Raw genomic sequence first — 19,352 nt, forward strand, 5'->3', positions numbered from 1 at the left:
CAATACTTTGGCCACCTGATGTGAAGAGCTGACTCATTGGAAAAGACCCTGATGCTGGGAGGAATTGGGGGCAGGAGGAGAAGGGGGCGACAGAGGATGAGATGGCTGGATGGCATCACCAACTCAATGGACATGGGTTTGAGTAAACACCGGGAGTTGGTGATGGACAGGGAGGCCTGGCGTGCTGCAGTCCATGGGGTCGCAGAGTCGGACACGGCTGAGCGACTGGACCGAACTGACCTGAACCTCGGCCCCGCTCTAGACCCCGACAGCGGCCTGCGCGGCTCTGAGCCGGCATCAAACCGGCCACTGGCCCCGGGTGAGTCCCCAGCGTGGCTGCAGCAGCCCCGGGCTGCGGCCCCGGCGGCCTTTGCAGCTCTTTCCTTCTCTTTCCTCCCGATGCCCCGGGACGGGCGGCGCCGGCCGCGTCCGCCTGCGGTGCCCTCCCCTCCCCGCGAGCGGGGCGGGCCCGGCCGCCAGGAAATGCCCGGGAGAGGGAGTCACCTGCGCCCGACGGCGTGCGGACTCGGGGGCGCCGCCTCCCGGGCCTGGCCGAGACCCGGGCGGAGACGCTCACCTGCTCTCCGCGCGTCCGGAGCCCCGAGCCGCGAGCCCCGCGGACGACGGCCCGGCCCCCCACCACGATGAGCAAGTTGGGCAAGTTCTTCAAAGGCGGAGGCTCTTCCAAGAGCCGCGCGGCCCCCAGCGCCCAGGAAGCGCTGGCCCGACTTCGGGAGACGGAGGAGATGCTGGGCAAGAAGCAGGAGTACCTGGAAGGCCGCATCCAGAGGGAGCTCAGCCTGGCCAGGAAGCACGGCACGCAGAACAAGCGAGGTAGGCACCCAGCCCCGGCCCGGGGCAGCCGGCCGCCCGGCGCCTGGCCCGGCCCCTCCGGGAACTGGGGTGACCCCCGGGCCGGACTGGGAGAGGGCTGAGCGCAGCGCCATCCTCGATGGCGAAAGGGGAAGACACGCCGAAAGTCCCAGTGATCAGGATGAACCGCGTTTTTAATGATATCTTTAGAAAGCTCAAAGTTGCCACAGAAGCATTTGTTCATTACAGAACAAAATATCAACATCTTAAGTAAAGACTGGATTGGTGTTATTGGTTCTTTTGCAACTGGCTCCTATGTATTCTGGAGAAGGAAGTGGCGACCCACTCCGGTATTCTTGCCTGGAGAATCCCATGGACAAAGGAGGCTGGTGGGCTACAGTCCATGGGGTCGTGAAGAGTCAGACACGACTGAGCGACTAACCCACACACCTATGTGTTCTGTACAGCCTTTTTTTTTTAAAAATTCAAATTCATGTAAAAATGTGATGTCTTCTTCATCATCGAGTTTTTTTGCCTTAATTTTGAATTTCAAAAATATTCCAATAAAATCTTACTTATCTTGATTATAAGATAATCTTTCTTTTTTTTTTTTTTTTTTTTTTGGTGCCACTTTAAAGTCCTCCCCTGGCTTGAGTCACCATGGTCCAGTCCTGCTGGCTCCAGCAGCACTGACCAACTCTTCCGCCCTGCGTTTGTATTTGGAATCACAGTGTAACTTGCCTGTGAGTCTCCAGGGGAGCGTATTCTGCTGTGTTCCGGCTTCCCTTCGCTGTTGAAGGCTTTAGTTGGCGGTGGTGCATTGAGATATGAAAAAAAAAAAACTCAAGACATTTAAATATTAATTCTACCACTGGCTGTTGGGGCTTGGGAAGGACTTTGAGTCAGTAGTGGTTCTGGGCGCTTCTCTTGCACCTTGAACCCTTTGTTCTTTGCCAGGGTGACTTGCTTCCCTCAATGAACAGCTCTTTCTATAGAGAACAAATCTAAACAGCCCCCGGGGTGCGTATAAAAACCCAGCAAATTGAAATGATTTGCTCTTGTAACACAAGGTCGATGGCAGACCCAGAAACTGGGCTGGCAGTTCAGGACTCGGCTCACCACCAAACCCTGAACTTGCATCCTCAAGAAGTTGGGCTTCTTGAGTCATAATGAAGCCTCGGGAAGGTTTAGTTCGCCCTAAATGACCCTGCCATTGTTTAATGCTGGAAAGGAATCATGTCTCTTGGAATGGACCTTAAAAGTCTTGCTCTTCCCCCAAAATGTGCCCGCTACATTTGTGCCCATTTGATGACCAACAATAAGAAAACCAAGTTTCATTTTCCTGTGCTCTTTTGTACAGCTCGTGTCCACATTATGGCCTGTTTTAGAGTTAAGTGCTGGTTTCCATTTTTGCTTCATGTCTGAAAATATTTTGGGATGTTTTTCAATGGCAGTTTCTGCAGAGACGCTCTGACGTTAAGACTTGCTAAAAAGCCATTGGTTGTTCTTTTCCTGGGTCCTTCCTCTTTGGTTTGATAGGCACTCTGACATTTGCTTAGTGTCTGTCAAGGGTTTGGTTTTGTTTTGTTTTGTTATCCATTTGGATCTGTTTGTAGGTTTATCCACAGTGGTTGTTAAGTAAATATTGGCTTTAAAAATCTGAAAAATATAAAAAAATCTGCTTTTGTGACGTGGTGGAAATATAGATTTGCTTTCAGAAGAAAATAATGTAAAATAATATAGAAATGTTCTTGAGGTGGCAATACACTAAAGTTTCTATCAGTAGACTTTATAAAGATACACACAAAGACAACACTAATAAGAATGTCAATCTAACTTCCTTAAATCAGAGTAGCTACAGATGTAAGTCTCAAGTTCAAATATTAATAATCAATTGATTTCAGAAAGGCCATTTACCTTTTGTCATTTATCCATGGGAGCTTCATTGGTGTGGCCCTCACCTGGTTCTGCAATGGGCCTGGAATAGGACGAGTGTGGTTGGCGTGAGGCCATCTGTAATCTAAGCTATGAAAGAATCCCGTCATAGACCATGTGTTGGAAACACCGTCAATGTCAGCATCTTGCAAACAAACCAAGTAACTTCACATGCTCATGGCTACTATTTTCCATCAGCCACTAAGAAATATTTTCACACACATAATGAAGTCAAATATACTCAGTGCTCAGAGGGTCTTGTGCCACACAATGTCAGTGTTAGGGTGGCTGTAAGTCACCTGGTAATCAGAGAGACGTGTGTACCTGCGGTGAAGGTTTTACTTCTAGAGGCGGTTAGCCAGCTAACACGCTGTCAAGAACACTCGCTGGTTGGCCAGTTAACATCATTTCAGAAAGGGCCACACTCCCAGACAGAAGAATTAAAAGAAAAAAAAACTTTTTATTCTGCATTGGAGAATAGCTGATGACAATGCTGTGATAGTTCCAGGCGGACAGCAGAGAGACGGCCACACACACGCATGTGTCCCTTCTCCCCAGGCCGCTCCCCTCCCGCCCAGGCTGCGCGCAACCTCGGGCGGAGTTCCCTGTGACCTACAGCGGGTCCCTGCTGGCCGCCCGCTTTAATACAGCGGTGTGCACACATCATTCCAAACCCCCTCACTATCTCTTCCTCCTATCCTTGTGCCCCTGGCAGCCATAACTGCATTCTCTAAGTCTGTGAGTTTGTTTCTGTTTTGTAAATAAGTTCATTTGTATCATTTCTTTTTAGGTTCTTTTTTAGATTTCTTTTTGTATTCTGCATATAGAGAATATCATACTATTTCTCCTTCTTTTTGTTACTTCACTCACTATGACAATCTCTGGGTCCATCCTTGCTTCTGCAAATGGCATTATTTCACTCTTTTTAATGGCTGAGTAATATTCCACTCCAGAAGGAAATGGCAGTCCACACCAGTGTTCTTGCCTGGGAAATCCCGTGGACAGAGGAGCTTGGCAGGCCAGAGTGCACGGGATTGCAAAATAGTTAGACACAGCTGAGTGACTAAACAACAAGAACAATATTTCCTTGTATATCTGCACCAAGCTTCCTTATTCATTCCTCTGTCCGTGGCCATTCAGGTTGCTTCTATGTCTCGGTTGCTGTGAACAGTGGTGCAGTGAATGTTGCACATTCCTGGCCAGTTCACATTCTTCCACGATCTCCACAACAGAAGTTTTGACAGTTAGCATCATCAATGTCAAAAATGGTTTTATTGGTAAAATGAGTAACTGCTATATTAGCATAATAAATGTTAGAAATGGGATCTCGTTGGTGAAATTGTGGATATTCTAAACATGTGGATTGGCTAAGGGTTTAGAGGTACTTCCTTGCTCACAACGTAAGGACAGGCACTAAGAACATATAACGTGTATAACTAGCATCAGGATGGGGCCTGGGGCTTGGTCAGATCAGTGCAGGGTCCAGCCCTGGGTTCAGGTGGGTGTCTGGCCTTCCATAGAGCCTAGCACCCTGCCAGTGAAGGTCAGTGTCTGTGTTCAGTGAGCCTCGCATATCAGGTATATTGGACTTAAAGACATGGAGCTGGGGCTTCAGTGAGCTCATAAAACTGGTGGACAAACTGTTTTTGCCTGCGTGGCCAAGATGTGTTTGTTTAAAAAGTGTATCTGCAGATATGAGTCTGAAACTTGCTTTCATTGTAACTCATAGAAAGCTGTGCAGTGGTGGCTAATGCTTCCTTCAGACTTCTCTGGCAGTTACCATGTTCTACCTAAACGAGCCTGAGTGATAACAACCATGGTATCAAGGCCCTGTTGATCTGAAAGAGTAACATTTGGAAGCAAGGTCTACAGTTTGGTTAAAAACTTGAGAAGAGTAGAAATTCTTTAGGACAGTTCTTTTAGATTACTGTGATAGAAGTCCTTTATAACTAGCAATCTGCTTTGTGGAAAAGCACAACTTTTAGATACCACTGAATTCCTTTTCCTGCTTCTGCTGAGCCCTGTCCCAAGAGCAGGCTTCAGTCCTGGCTGAATGTGAAAGTCGCCTCGGTGCTCGGAGGAGCCCATCCCCACAGATTCCAGTGCAACTGGCTGGAGTGGGGCTGGGACGTCAGTTTTTGAAAGTGCCTCCGGGGTGACTCTGCCCTGTGATCAGGGTTCAGGATGAGGAAACCAAATCCATGGTGATGTTAATGGGGTGGAAATGCAAGCGCTTCCTAACCATGTTCATATCGTGGCACCCGTGAGCACTGATAACATTTGTATGTGTCCCTGGGATGACCAAGGACCAGCGCTGCTTGAGAACTTTTTAAAAGATGTTTTTATTCATTTATTTTAAAATCTTTATTGGAGTTTAGTTGCTTTACAACGTTGTGTTTGTACTGAACGGCAACGTGAATCAGCTGTGTGTGTGTGTGTGTGTGTGTGTGTATACACATGTACATATATTGCCTCTTTTTTGGATTTCCTTCCCATTAAGTAAAGTTCTCTGTGTTATTCAGTAGGTTCTCATTAGTTATCTGTTTTTAAAACCTTGTTTTAACTGCAGGATAACTGCTTTACTGGTTGTGATGGTTCCCGCCGGACATCAGCAGACACCTCTTCAGTTTCCATCAAACGTGGGAACGTCTGACAGACGGCAGCTTGGTGCTGCAGGCGGGAGCCTGGCCTTCCGAGCACGCAGCCTGCGTGTGAGCCTGGCCGCGTCCCGCCGCTTGGGAGTAGGTGGTTTTGAAGCGTCTGCCGGGCCGGCCTGCGGCTCAGCCTCTTCAACCGCGTGAAGCTGATGATGAGGCTGACCCTCAGAGCTGAGGGCGCTTGACTTTAGTGTGTAAAGCCCTTAACCCGGGCTCCGAGGGTCCGCCTCTGACACCGCGGCGCTCTCTGAAGGGCAGGTCGGCCGCGCACCGGCTGAGTCCTGCTTCCTGAGACGCGGCGAGTGCGGGCCGTGCGCGCGCGGAGGCCGCGGGCAGCCCCGGGCCCCTGCCTGCCGCCCTACGCCCGCGGTTCCTGGCCGCTCGCAGACGGCCGCCCGCGGCGGGCCCGTCGGGCGAGGTCAGCGCCGTCGGGGCCCCGCTGCCTCTCCTCGCGGCCCCGGGGCGGCCTCGCAGGAAACCCAGGCCTGTCTCCTCGCGGGAAGCGGGGCCGGGCCGGAGCTGCGGGAAGGCGCCCTGGGCAGGCGGAGGCCGAGGGGCTCGGGCCGCGGCCCCTCGGGTCACAGGGCGGGGACCGCCCGGGGCGGCCGGCGACCCCTGCTGCAGGCGCGGGAGACGTGAGCGAGCCCGGGCGGGGGTCTGCCGCTCAGGCCGAGCGCGCGCTGCTGGGGGCAGGCTGGCTGCGCAGTCGGTGCGGGCTGCGGCCTCCGCGGAGTCGCGCTGTGCGCACAGCCCCGGTTAGATCGTGCTGGGCTCTCGGCTCTGTGACACGTGTCCTGCGGCCTCACCCCGGGGCCCCAGGAACTGGGCGACGAGAAGCACCCCAGCGCCAGTGGTGAGCGCCAGGGGCTCGGTAACAGGAGACGGCGGCCGCGGGCACGTCCCCGGGGAGGCCTCACCGCCGGGCGGCCTCCGTGCCGAACAAAGCTCTCCACACGCGGGCCTGAGCCCCTGGAAAGTCCAGTGCAGCGCGCGTCCCAAGCTGAGCTCTGAGCAGGCAGCGCGGTGACGCGGATGCCGCCTGCGGGCGGTGCCTCGCTCAGCGGCCGGGAATCGGGGCACCGTCCCCGCTCTGCTTTCCCGTCCCCGTCCCTCCGTTTCTCCCGCCCTCCCGCCGCGGCTCGGGCGGTGGGGAGGGGAGCGCCCACCGCCTCCCGCACGAGGACTGAGAGGGCGCGTTTCCCGGGCTCCGGCAAGGCCTCCAGGCCCCGGCATTGGCCTCCAGAAGGCAAGTCGCAGGGCCCTGTAACTGCCAGTCATCGGGAAGGGTGCCGGGGCCCCAGTATTCAGAGTGCCCCAAGCATCTCAGAATGAAGCGTCCTGCTTGTCTCCGGTCATCCGATTACTTTCACCGCACTGGACTCCGACTCAGGGAACTTTATCCCTGGAGCGCTGCCCGCACAGTCGTGTCCCCTTGTGTCCCCTTGTGACCCCGGGGACTGTGGCCCGCCAGCTCCTCTGTCCACGGGATTCTCGGGCAAGAATCCTGGAGGGGGTTGCCATTCCCTTCTCCAGGGGATCTTCCCGACCAGGGGTCAAACTCGCGTCGCCTGCATCGGTAGGTGGATTCTTTGCCGCTGAGCCGCCTGGGAAGCCCCTAACAAACAGTGTCTAGGCTTTATTCTCCTGCCGACTGCCTCGCTCTCTCCTGGAGAAGACAGATCAATATAAATATGACACTTTCTTAGCCTCTACCCTCACTTTCCCTCCCTCACCTCGGGAGCCCGTCAGGCTTTACCCTGTGGTATGTGTTATGTATGTTAATGCCCTCAGTCGTGTTCACCCTTTGCAACCCCATGGACTGTAGCCCGCCAGGCTCCTCTGTCCACGGGATTCTCAGGCAAGAATCCTGGAGTGGGTTGCCATTTCCTCCTCCAGGGGATCTTTTCGACCCAGGGATCGAACCCACGCCTCCTGCATCTCCGCGTTGACAGGCAGTTTCTTTACCGAGACCTAAAATACCTGAGCCATCTCTGGGAGCTCTATTCACTTCAGCTGTAACTCTAAAAACTTCTTGCTTTCCTAATACCTCCTTCTCCCCTCGGGGCCCTGGCAAGGGTCCTGCATAGATTTACACACTCACTTACACACTTAGGTACTGACCAGCTCAGAGTTGTGTCTCTTTTTTGCTGACACAGTTTGAGTTTGTATCTGCTTTTTTCAGATGCCATATTAGTTGCTTTTTGTTCAACTGGACTTGGAAAGAGTTAAAAAATCCCAGCCAGATTTACCCTTGCCCCTTTATGTAAATCAATATGTTAAGCTTGCATTCTGTGTTTTATATTTATACCTATTCAATATCATCTTAATTTCAGTTGTCTTAAAATTAAGATTTTTAAATTTCAATTTCATTGTCTTATGAATGAGACATAAGACATATTGACAAATCAGTCAATCTTAAGGGAAAACAACCCTGAATGCTAGTTGGAAAGACTGATGCTGAAGCTGACACTCCAGTATTTTTGTCACCTGATGAGAATAGCTGACTTATTGGAAAAGTCCCTGATACTGGAAAAGACTGAGGGCAGAAGGAGAATAGGGCATCAGAGGATGAGATGGCTAGATGGCATCACTGATGCAATGGGCATGAACTTGGGCAAACTTTGGGAGTTGGTGATGGACAGAGAGGCCTGGCGTGCTGCGGTCCATGGGGTCGCAAAGAGTCGGACACGACTGGGCGACCAAACAACAAAAACTATGAGTGATTTCTTTTAGTTGAATCGGTCGCCTTTTTTGTTGTTGTTGTTGTCAAAGTGTTTGTTAAAATATACTGAATAAAACTTCCCAGGTGGTGCTAGTGGTAAAGAATCTGCCAATGCAGGAGATGCAAGAGACTAGATCCCTGGGTTGGGAAGATCCCCTGGAGGAGGAAATGGCCCACTCCAGTGTTCTTGCCTGAAGAATCCCACGGACAGAGGAGCCTGGCGGGCTACAGTCCGTGGGGTCGCGAGAGAGTTGCAGACGACTGAAGCGGCTGAGCGCACACACAGAAGGACAGAGCCTGGTGATGCTCCTGGAGACTGCATTCCAGGATCCTGTCTGCATGAGCAACACTGCTTCCTGTGAGCTTCAGCTAAGGCGAGGTTACCCGTTCAGCAGCTCTCGCTGGGAATACACCTGACCTCTATCCCTGGTCCATATACCTCACTCCTCGACTTTCTTCTCTTTCCCTAACAACGCCTCAGCATACTTTGTGAATTATCTTCCTAAAACCAAACTATATTCACACGCCTCTGGTTCGCAAATGCCAGTGTATGAACAGAGAGTGTGTGTTAGCTTCATCAGATTCACCTGGAGAGCTTTTAAGCTGCCCCAGCCGGAGATTCTGTTTCAAGAGATCTGGGATAAGCCTTTGAATTGTGGTACTCATAGCTTTCTGGGTGATTTTGATATATTTAAGGTTAGAAAGCCAGTGGGTGGTTCATATTTTTTCTTAGGGTCAGCTTTCAGTAACCCAAAGAAAAGAAGCCTATGAGATTAGTTTTGAGCTCATTTTTCATCTTTGTGAACTTGAATTGACTTCTAGTTACCACTGGCTTCTTTTCTACTTCCTCGGAAACTACAGTATATAGTTTTTCTGTTCTAGAATCATTCTTTCAAGTACCTGTGGCACAAAATTTGACAGTTTGCTGATGTTCCTTATATGAGTTCCTTATATGAGGCTAATTGTTACTATTTTTTGTATTGCATAACATTTTATATATACAGTTAACTTTTTCCTTCACAAATTTGAAGCAATATTATAAATATAGGATCATTCATTTGTTATTATTCTTCATCTAAATTCCAGAAAGCTGAAAAAAACAGCAGCTTATTTCAGGAAATATATCCATTCAGCAAAAATATCATTTTCCATGATTTATGCTATCTTACGGTTTAGTGAATCAGTCACAATGAAATAGCATAAGATAGAAAAGTTACTATTAATACCATTATTATGCCAAAATCCCATGACCTGTGTAGCTTTAAGAAGCTATGACAGGAGAAGACTGTGAGATTGCCCTCAGGTGTAGTTAGTATTATTGGTATGTTTCTCAGTATTTAGGACTACTTATTTCAGATCAGATTTTATTTTCAAGATAACAGAATAAAACCACAACTCCAAACAGATGAGACACAAGGCAAGAGCTCCAGTGCTGGGTTTTAAAGTTTATGATGCTTTGCTTTGGGGCTCTGGTTTGGAAAGGACATAACTAATCTATTTTGGCATTTAATTTTTGTTACATGCTTAAGTGCACGTGAATTTATTTGTGCAGACAAAATTATCACCAATGCTTAAAATACATAGATAATATTGAGGATTTATTTTTTAAAGTCACACTGTCAGTCCTCTGCTTTAGCAAACTGTAGTCAGAACTTCTAGTATATACTGGTAATTTTCGTTTCTTCTACTTTTTCTAGCATTTGATAGAAGTTCTAACATACACAGTTGGCTCAACAATTTGCAGAAGGTGAAGTAACAAAAAAAAAAACAAGAGTATGAAATAGATATAAAGCAAATAGTAAACCGTTTCCTGAGTAATGTTCTTATACCAGAGATTTTAATTACTTAGCTCAAAGAAAGGGTACTAATAGGGAATTGTTGTTGTTCCATTGCTAAGTTGTATCCAACTCTTTGTGACTCCATGGACTACAGCACATCAGGCTTCTCTGTCCTTCGCTATCTCCTGGAGTTTGCTCAAACTCATGTCTATTGAGTTGGTGGTGCCATCCAACCATTTTATCCTCCGTGACCCCTTCTCCTCCTACCCTCAATCTTTCCCAGCATCAGGGTCTTTTCCAAACTAACTGGAAATATCTAGGACTCAGTCCGAAGTTTATATGGTTATCCTTTAAAGCAGTAAGAACTCTTAAACCTGAACCAGAGGCTTTCTCAGCCCATGCTAAGCCTTTGTCTCCAATATTTCTACCTTGTGGGTATTTCCAGTGAGAGGATGGGGAAAACTAAAGCCCGACCCACCCGCCATCTGCTCTGTGCAGCCTCCAGCAGCTCTTCTGAATCCAGCAGTCTAGTGATGGAAATACCAACAGTGTAACTGCTACCCTCAGAAAAAACAAGCTCTTCAAGGGCAAGCAAGCAGGAGTGCTGACTTGAGAAGTATAGGAACGGAAAAGTGGGTTATTCTCTGCTAAAAGTTCAGAATCCCTGTCTTAGAAGTTCTGTTTTTGCAAATTAAAATTTAATGTCAACCATCTAGTTTAAATGAATGAAGTTTATATTTGGTCACACATGAAAGAGACCATTGTGTGGCCAAACATTTGACAAGCACTTTGGATATTTCGTTCTCTGTTTGAACATGAGTTTCTAGCGAATCTGTTTGCCTTTCTCACGTGGTACTGTATGTTGTCCGTCATAGTGGCTGTGCCGCCTTTGCTGTAGCAGGAACATTGTTCAACAGGCCTTTCTCAGCGAGCGGTGCGATTTACATCGCCAGTTCTTCCTGTCTATTTCATTCATGTAAGGGGAAAGTCAGTACAACCTTGGAGTTTGAATAAAGATATTATCCTAACTCAGAACTTCTACTGTGTTAACCGCAGAAAGGAAAAAAGTTACGATTATGTTAAACCAACTTATATTGATATGTAGCTCAAAGATCATACACCCAAGAACCTATGTTTTATCATTTTTTGAGCAATTGGACTGCTTTATTTATGTGAACTATATTTGGTGAGTGTTTTTCTCTCACATTTGAAAAACTAAAGAATAGTGCATATCATTCATCAAGTTAAATGTATTGTTTAAGAATTAAAGGTACTGATAGTGATAGCTTGCTTTGGGGTAGGAGCTATGGAGCCCTCCAGATTCACTGATCACAGGACCCCTGGGGAATAATCATGGAGTCACAGGCAGTGGGAGCTGGAGGGGGCTCTAGAGACAAGGTTTGTTGCTTGTCAGCAGCAGCTACGAGGCACAGCGACAGTAGTTGGAGATATCGGTACATCATGTGAACAAGGAAGGCTTACTTACAAGCAGAAAAGAGGCACATCACATGCACACGTATATACACATACGGATACATATATGCATATGCATGCATGCACATGCACACAGATGTACACATGCGTTCGTATATACAGACACAAACGCACACACACACCACACAACATTACACCCACAGGTGCCTGTGTCTACCCTGCAGAAGGAAGCACATTCAGCTGTTTCAGGGTTTCTCTGCTCCGTATTTGCTGGTTTCAGGTTTATACTTTGCTCTCTGTATCCTCGGCAATAGCAGGCCCACAGAGGTTACCCGTGTGTGAGGTTACCAGAAACACTAGTAGCAAGAAGCAACCATTCATTCAATTGTTATATATTCTGCCTGGTCACTTAATTGGGTTTTTACAAAGAATATCATGTAGACCTTAATGAATAGTTCGGTATCATGTTCCAATATCAAGTTAATTTACTTGCCTGGAAATTGACCTTGGAAGCAATTAATTATTAAAAAAAAAAGGAATTTCGGTGGATATTTAAAATGAGTCTTTTATGCACGACTTTCTTCGTTTTTCGTCAACTCAAGCCTGATGGCACTTTGAGGTCATGACCTTCTCTCAGATTTATCTCCTCTCATGATCTCTTGGGTGACATCCTGACAGTACGCACCCGCTCATCTCCGAAAGACAGTCTGAGCTTTCTAGGATGATGAGATGAACATTTCTATTGGAAAACAACTTCCGCTTCCCTTGTCTCTTTCTTTCTGCGGATGGGTGAGGACACCTCACCGTAATCTTTCACACCGTACAATGTTAATCAATACTCTTTATTTTTTTCTTTTTACACAAAATTCAGCCCAGCCTTACTAGCTGCTTAGTAACGTTCCTCTCCCAAATGCCCTTCCCTCGGACGTTCTCTTGTTTACTTTGTCCAGTCTCATTCCTTTTTACTGTTTTCTTAGGCATCTGCTTTGCCACTATTTAATCTGCTACATCATTTCCATGGTCTAGTCTCCTTTTAACTTGCTATTCATCCTTTTTTTTATGACATTTAATATTGGTGAGACCTCCGAAAATGGGATCTTGCTTATAAGTTTCAGCTAGTGTGGCAAGCTGGCGTGATTTGCTCTGGTGTCTTCCCTGGTGGCTCAGAGGTTAAAGCGTCTGCCCGCAGTTCCAGAGACCTGGGTTCGATCCCTGGGTCGGGAAGATCCCCTGGAGAAGGAACTGGCAATCCACTCCAGTGTTCTTGCCTGGAGAATCCCATGGACGGAGGGCCAGGCTCCTCCGTCCACAGGGTCCCAAAGAGTCGGACACGACTGAGCGACTTCACTTTTTTCCTCATGTATCTCAGCCAGAAACTCTGCATCACTGAGTAGGAGACTTGCAGCAGGGAAGAGGCTGGAGGGCCTTTGTGTAACACCTCTGCTCGCTCATGGTCCTTAGCGGGCCGCGTGTCTGAGAACCCGTGTAGACAGTCACCCTGACCCGAGCTCCATCTGCATCCCCTCCTCTGCGAAAGTGTCTGTCACCCTCCAGAGAGTCGATGCGTTCCTCCATGAGGGTTTCCCTCACCTGTTTTATCTCTTGCTTCCTCTGAGATCGTAGCCTTCTTTCTTCATCCCTGCAGTGGCCTAACGCAATGATGGGCACGTGGTGATACTTCAGTACATGTTTGTGGAGTGACTGAAAATGAACAGATGAGGAATATATACATTATATAAATTAAAAAATATATATATATATATATATTAATGAAGAAGTCCAGAGAGAATTCATTAAGGCCTGGCCCTGGACAAATAAATGACTGTTAGAATTCTCTAATATTTCACTGGCTATTTCCCATTAACCTGTGACTTTGAAGAGAGACATTTTGTTTTTATTCCATTTATGGAATGCTCGTGGTGGTACTTACTCAGATTGTGTTTTTTGAGAACAATAACAAGGAGCCATAAGCTGGAGGTACTGGGTAATGAATCAAGTGCGTTTTATCTGAGTCACAGGACTTGCGTTAAACTTTCTCATATAAAACAACACAATTATGAGACTTCTCAGTTAAAAACAAAAGAGAACCATAACCAGTTATGTGTGGCGTATGTCACTTAAGCACTGTCCAGGATTAAATCTTCCAGGCTTCGTCTTTTTAGGCCTTCTCCAGAGATCACCCATTCCTGGGAGAGAGGGGAGCTGTCGTAACGCAGCTGCATATTTCATAGTCCCTGGTATGATGGTTCCAAAAAGGTTTTTCCTTTTTTGCCACCTGATGGATGAACAAAGGACACATTTATACGCCTTGAATGAGCAAAGAACAAATCGACCTTTCTAACCGGGATGCCCTGTACTTTATCTGAGCAGTGAAACTGCAGCTCTTTCCTGCTGTTTGAAGTTATCTTTTTAATGGGTGACTGAAAGCCTCCCTCCTATGGCAGTGTGATAAAGTCGCACAGGGCTAGTTGAATTTTGGTTCAAGTGGGTGATTCTTACATTTCAGCCCCAAATCCTCGGTGCGCTGTACAGTAATGGCTCTTCCTGTATCCCTCGGCGGAACACATACGGCACATTGTTCTGCAATTCCATCGCTGAAGGAGCATCCCTGTCACACAAGGAGACAAAGCCCCTGCAAGGTTTTCCCCCTCAGTGGAGTAGAGCAGGTTTCTTTGTTTTCAAAACAATGTTCCCCAGGTTTCATCAGCTGCCTAAAACCACATGTAGGAGCTTGGAAGATTGAGTTGCACATTTTACACAGCTTAAATTACAGGATTCTAAAAGTGTCCTTCTTTGCAGAATCTGGAGGCAGGCTTGATTTGCAACATTTATTGCATGTCTTTGAAAAAAAAAATACAGCTGTTTCTTTCCTAGATTGGTTATTAGGAAACAAAGTTAAAGCCTGTCCAACTCATGGTGGGCCCATGGCCGTCATCATTTCATGAGAAACAGTTCACAGAGAGATTCCTGACATGTACACCCCTTGGCTCTTTGAAACAGAAGCCTCTTGTCTTACTGTCTTAGCTTACTGTGCCAGATAGAAGCTACAAGAGTGTCAGTTGTCCTGGGGCCGGATCCAGCCATGCAGACCTCATCAATTTGGCTCACACAAGGTTTTTTCAAAATGTAGCTCAGTTTTTAAATTTGAAGGATGTGGGATGCAAACCCAGACATCTGGCTCGTTTTGAGCGTGTGGAGGTCTGGGTGTGCAGCTTCACGGCTGCTTCACACGTGTTGCTTCCACGGGTCAGGCTTGACCTCTCCTGATGGCCAGAGGGCCCACTCGTTCCTGCTGGCCCCTGATCCCGGAGCCAGTGTCCACTGCTGTTTATTGTCACTCTTGCACTGTCTTTTATTGTGACAGTCTCTTTCTCAAAGGTGAGAAAATAAAGTCTTTCCCCCTAACATCTCTTTCTTGGTCACTTTCCTTCATTACCAGCTCGCTTTCAGAATTTAGGATTCTGATTCAGGCCACTGTGTAGCTTGTGGTATGTGGATTATAGTGTAAGTTGAGACCTCACATATTGGTGAATTTTCACATTTCTCCCAATTATTTTGAAGAGCCAAACCCATATGTGAACACAAACATTCAAAACTGTGTCCAAACCAAAACTTATTATTAATAAAAAAAATATTGACAAGGTTGGGCATTACATCATGTGGCTTCCACCATATGGTTTGACATCTTGTGAAGGAGATGATAATGATGAAGGTTTCTAATATTTATTAACCACTCACCAGGTGCCTAAGTACTTTACATACATTATTTAATATAATCTTCAACAACAATGTGAGTTTTATTCCTGTTTTCCAATAAGCAACTATGTAACGCTACGTAGCAGTGGATGGGTGGAGGCTAGATTTGAAAGGAGGCAACCTGATTCCAGAGTACAATGTTCTATTTTCATCTTCTGTATGTTATTATTGTTGTTTGTGGGGACTTCCTAAGTGGCTTAGTGGTAAAGAATCCGACTGCCAATGCAGATGTGGGTTTGATCCCTGAGTCTGAAAGATCGCCTGGAGAAGGGAGTGGCAGCCCACTCCAGTGTTTTTGCCTGGAGAATCCCATGGACAGAGGAATCAGGCAGGCTACAGTTCATGGGGCTGCAAAAGAGTTAGATGTGACTTAGCAACTAAACAGCAACAACAAGAGTTATTGTTCAAGTGAGGAAGCATCATTTAAGGAGAATTAAGGTCACATACTAAGGGTATTACACACAAGTTTTAATTGGTATAGGTAGGATTAAAATGTTGATCTAGTGACCCCAAAGCCCCATCTTTTATACCAAATTATATTTCTCAATTTGCAGAAAGTAATCTACAATTAATTCTTACTAGGAAATGTGGCATATTTTTAAATGAAAAAGTTTTGTAAAGTTCTCAAAATATAAAGAAAATGCCTTGGGGTTAGTGGTTCCAAAAGAGTATAAACACTGAGGCTGCTTGGCAAGGCAGGGAGGAGACGTACTCTGACATTCCACTTCTGGGTCTGCTGGGTGGAGATGTGTATTTAGAGTTAAACTTCTTAGGATACTCTGCTGTATTATTTTGTACTGCACCATTGAAATGTAGAGCTGTTTTGTAATAGTATATTCCTGTTACGGTGATCTATGGTGAAAAAACAGGTAACTTGTTGCCCAGAGGGTCTCAGAAACAAGATATCCATGGACTGAGAGTTTCAGATTAGCGGATGCAAACTGTAACATAGGATGGATAAACAGCATGGCCCTACTGTACAGTACCGGGGCTATATTCAACACCCCGAGGTAAATCATAGTGGAAAAGAGGATAAAAAAGAATGTGTCAAGGTATAACTGAGTCACTTTGCTATCCAGCAGAAATTAATGCAGCATTGTAAATCAACTGTTTTATTGTTTAGTCGCTAAGTCATGCCAGACTCTTTGCTACCCCATGGACTGTAACCCTCCAGGCTCCTCTGTCCATACTTAAAAAAAAGAAACAAAAAGGAAATAAGATATACAGTCTCATTAATTAATGAATGTTATACAAATCACTGTTATTAGTAACAATACTTAGTTGCTCAGTCTAAGGCGGTTTCCATAAATTATCCCTAATTCTTAAAGTAATCACCCAGCATCTGGGGGATTCTGTCTTCCTTTTCCAGCACAGCAGACTGAAGCTCAGAGAAGGGAACTGAGTTATCCAAGAATATACATCTATTAAGTCACGGAAGAAAAATTCACCCTCTGGCCTTGAAGGTCATGCTCTTTCCATTATACTGTGCTGTGACGGTGCACAAAATTATCAGATTTATTCGCTTAGCATTCATTCATCTTGTCTTCCGTGAAATGGATCAATGATAGTGTTTGCTCTTGCAGTTTGTGTGAGAGTGTAACAAATTGCTGCTCAGCTGGTAAAGAATCCGCCTGCAGCACGGGAGACCTGGGTTTGATCCCTGGGTCGGGAAGACCCCCTGGAGAAGGATAGGCTACCCACTCCAGGATTCTGGCCTGGAGAGTCCCGTGGACTGTGGAGTCCACGAGGTCGCAAAGAGCCGGACAGGACTGAGCCACTCTCACTCCACTTCACTCCAAGTGCTCCATAAAGTTGGTTTTGTTGTGTTTGGCCGCGTGCCCTGAGCTGGGTCAGGCGCTGGGGAAGCAGGTGAACGAGATGCTGTATCCTTCCACAAAGGGCTTACCCTCAGGGTCGGGCGATGGGCTCAGACCGACTTTCCTAACACAGGACTGCAGTCCCGCGGAGGCCCCGGGCGGACCCGCAGCGCGGCTGGTCCCCGGGCCGCCTCCCCGCAGAGCCGCGCCGCGGGATTCTGCAGGAAGGCCCCGGGCCAGAGGCGTCTGTTTAGTTCCCTTCCTAAAGGACAGGGGAGACAAACATAAAAACCGTTGTCAAAGTTGGGAGTAAGCGCTGCTCCTGCGATCCCGGACACTGCGGCGTTGCCCGGGAGGAGGCGGGATGGCCCGGGCCTTCCCTGGAGTTGCCGGCGCGGGAGCCAGGAGAAGCCCACACCTCCGCGCCTTCGGCGGCTGCAGGCACGCCGGCCTGTCTGCTCCCCGCCCGGAGCAGCCTGCCCGCCGGCGCGCCCTGCCCGGGTCTAGGGTTGGGGTTAGGGTTAGGGTTAGGGTTAGGGTTAGGGTTAGGGTCTACGGGAGGCCTCCGCAGAGACACCTCTGTGATGCGCAGCTGTTTACACCTGCGGGCTCGTGTCCTGCATGTTGCCTCCGGTATCCGAGATTGTCCTCAGACTTTTTTCTTTTTTTTTAGTTTTGCTGGAGTAAAAGTTAAAGAATTCTTTTTCAGAAAGGGTACATAAATATAAATTCTCTGAACACCTATGCGTCTCAAGATGACTTCATTTGTTTCACGTTTAGATAATTGCTTGGATTTTTTCAGAATTCTAGCTTCAACACATTGCCGAAGTTGCGACACTATGCTGTGGGAGAGCCAGTTTCTGAGCTTTACTGACAGTACTGCCTCGGCCCTTGGTCAACAGCCGTTTCCTTTGTTTCCTCTCCGGAGACATTGAAGAGTTTTTTTTTTTTTTTTTTTTCTTTTTTACCCTGAGAAACGAATTTTCACCGGTGGAGGTATAGGCATGTGCCTTTTATTTTGGTTTTCCCATCTACGTGTTCAGTGACTATTCTGAAGAATCATCTTGCTGCGTCTTGGGGAATCTATGCTCTTTCTTTCCTTCTCATCACGTGGTCAGCAGTAGCTGTCTTTGACTTATTTACTTGGCCGCGGGACATGGCGCAGGGTCTTAGTTCCCGACCTGGGATCACACCCTGGGCCCCCTGCAGTGGCAGGGCAGAGTCCTGAGCGCTGGGTGCTCAGAAAGTTCCAGCGCATTCTGTAATTTCTTTATTGCTTCTTCCCCCTCCATTATTTCTGCCTGTTTTTTCCTGAAACTGCTGCTTATTTTTATGTTAGTATCCACACTTCCCCTGAAATATTCTCTTTTTTTCTTTTGAACTTTCTGTAAGATGGATGTTGGATTCCTTGGTTCTGTCCTCTAATTTATTAAATTATCTGTCTTTTTGTTCTTTGTTCTGGTAGAATTCCTTAACTTTATATTCCAGGTCACTACTTTAGTCATCAGCTATATTTATTATTCTACTTTTTAAACATTTATTTTTTAAGTTATGTTTTTAATTTCTAAGAACTGTTTCTTATTTGCTAGTTGCTCATTTTTTAGGATAGCCCATTCTTGTCTTATAACACAATAGCCTCTTGCTCTCCCTGTAGACACTAATGTAAGTTTTGTTTTTAACAGATTTTTATTTAACATATTTTATTCTCTACATTATCTCTTCTCTTGGGTTCATGATATTATAGGATACAAGAAGCAGTAGTAGGAAGACAAGCCAGCAGACACTCTCAGTTTAGTGTAAATAATTGTTGAAATTGTGTCTGTGAAGCTTAATGCAGTTGTTAAGAAATATTTCCTTAAAAAATTGAAACAATAATTTTTAAAACTGGTAGTCATCTGGAACTGATAAAAGTAAGATATTTCAGTACTTGGGGTGTTGGGGTGTTAAGACAATCTTGTTTAGGAACAATTAGTTTTATAGATACTGATTAATTTTCAACATGAATAGAAAGCTTAAGTTTAATTTTATGTGTATATTTTAAATACAAGCGTATCCAGTAGGAGAATAAATTTAGTATGTATAACTATCCCACAATTAAAGGGGAATAAAATGAACAAAGGGAAATTAATCTATATATGGACAAGAAAGCAAAAAGAAAATAAAAAGCATAACAAGCAGAAGACACAAAAAAGATGATGGTAAAAAGACCATTTTTGGATAGCATATCAGTTATTACAATAGATAAAAATAACTTAAAAACTTACCTTAAAACTTGGAGAGTATCCAAATGGTTAAAAATAATCATACAAAAATAAATAAAATAAATAAAATAAAAATAATCATACACATTAAACATTCAAATATATTCTACCTGTTAAAGGTATACCAAAAAAAATTTTTTTTTTAAATTTGAAATTGAGGCCCACATAGAAGCATTACA

At 46.2% G+C, this 19,352-nt stretch overlaps 1 protein-coding gene across 1 annotated transcript in view; it reads left to right on the plus strand.

Annotated features, from left to right (window-relative positions):
* Positions 1-494: 494 nt before the first annotated feature.
* The window catches only part of CHMP4C (charged multivesicular body protein 4C), a 29,095-nt gene continuing 10,237 nt past the window's right edge, over positions 495-19,352 (plus strand). The window contains exon 1 of the mRNA XM_065902915.1: positions 495-834. Within this exon, the coding sequence (XP_065758987.1) occupies positions 645-834 (190 nt within the window). The 5' untranslated portion in view covers positions 495-644. The remainder of the gene's footprint in view (positions 835-19,352) is intronic.

The sequence above is a fragment of the Muntiacus reevesi genome, chromosome 12 (genome assembly GCF_963930625.1).
Source record: "Muntiacus reevesi chromosome 12, mMunRee1.1, whole genome shotgun sequence".
Lineage (NCBI taxonomy): Eukaryota > Metazoa > Chordata > Mammalia > Artiodactyla > Cervidae > Muntiacus > Muntiacus reevesi.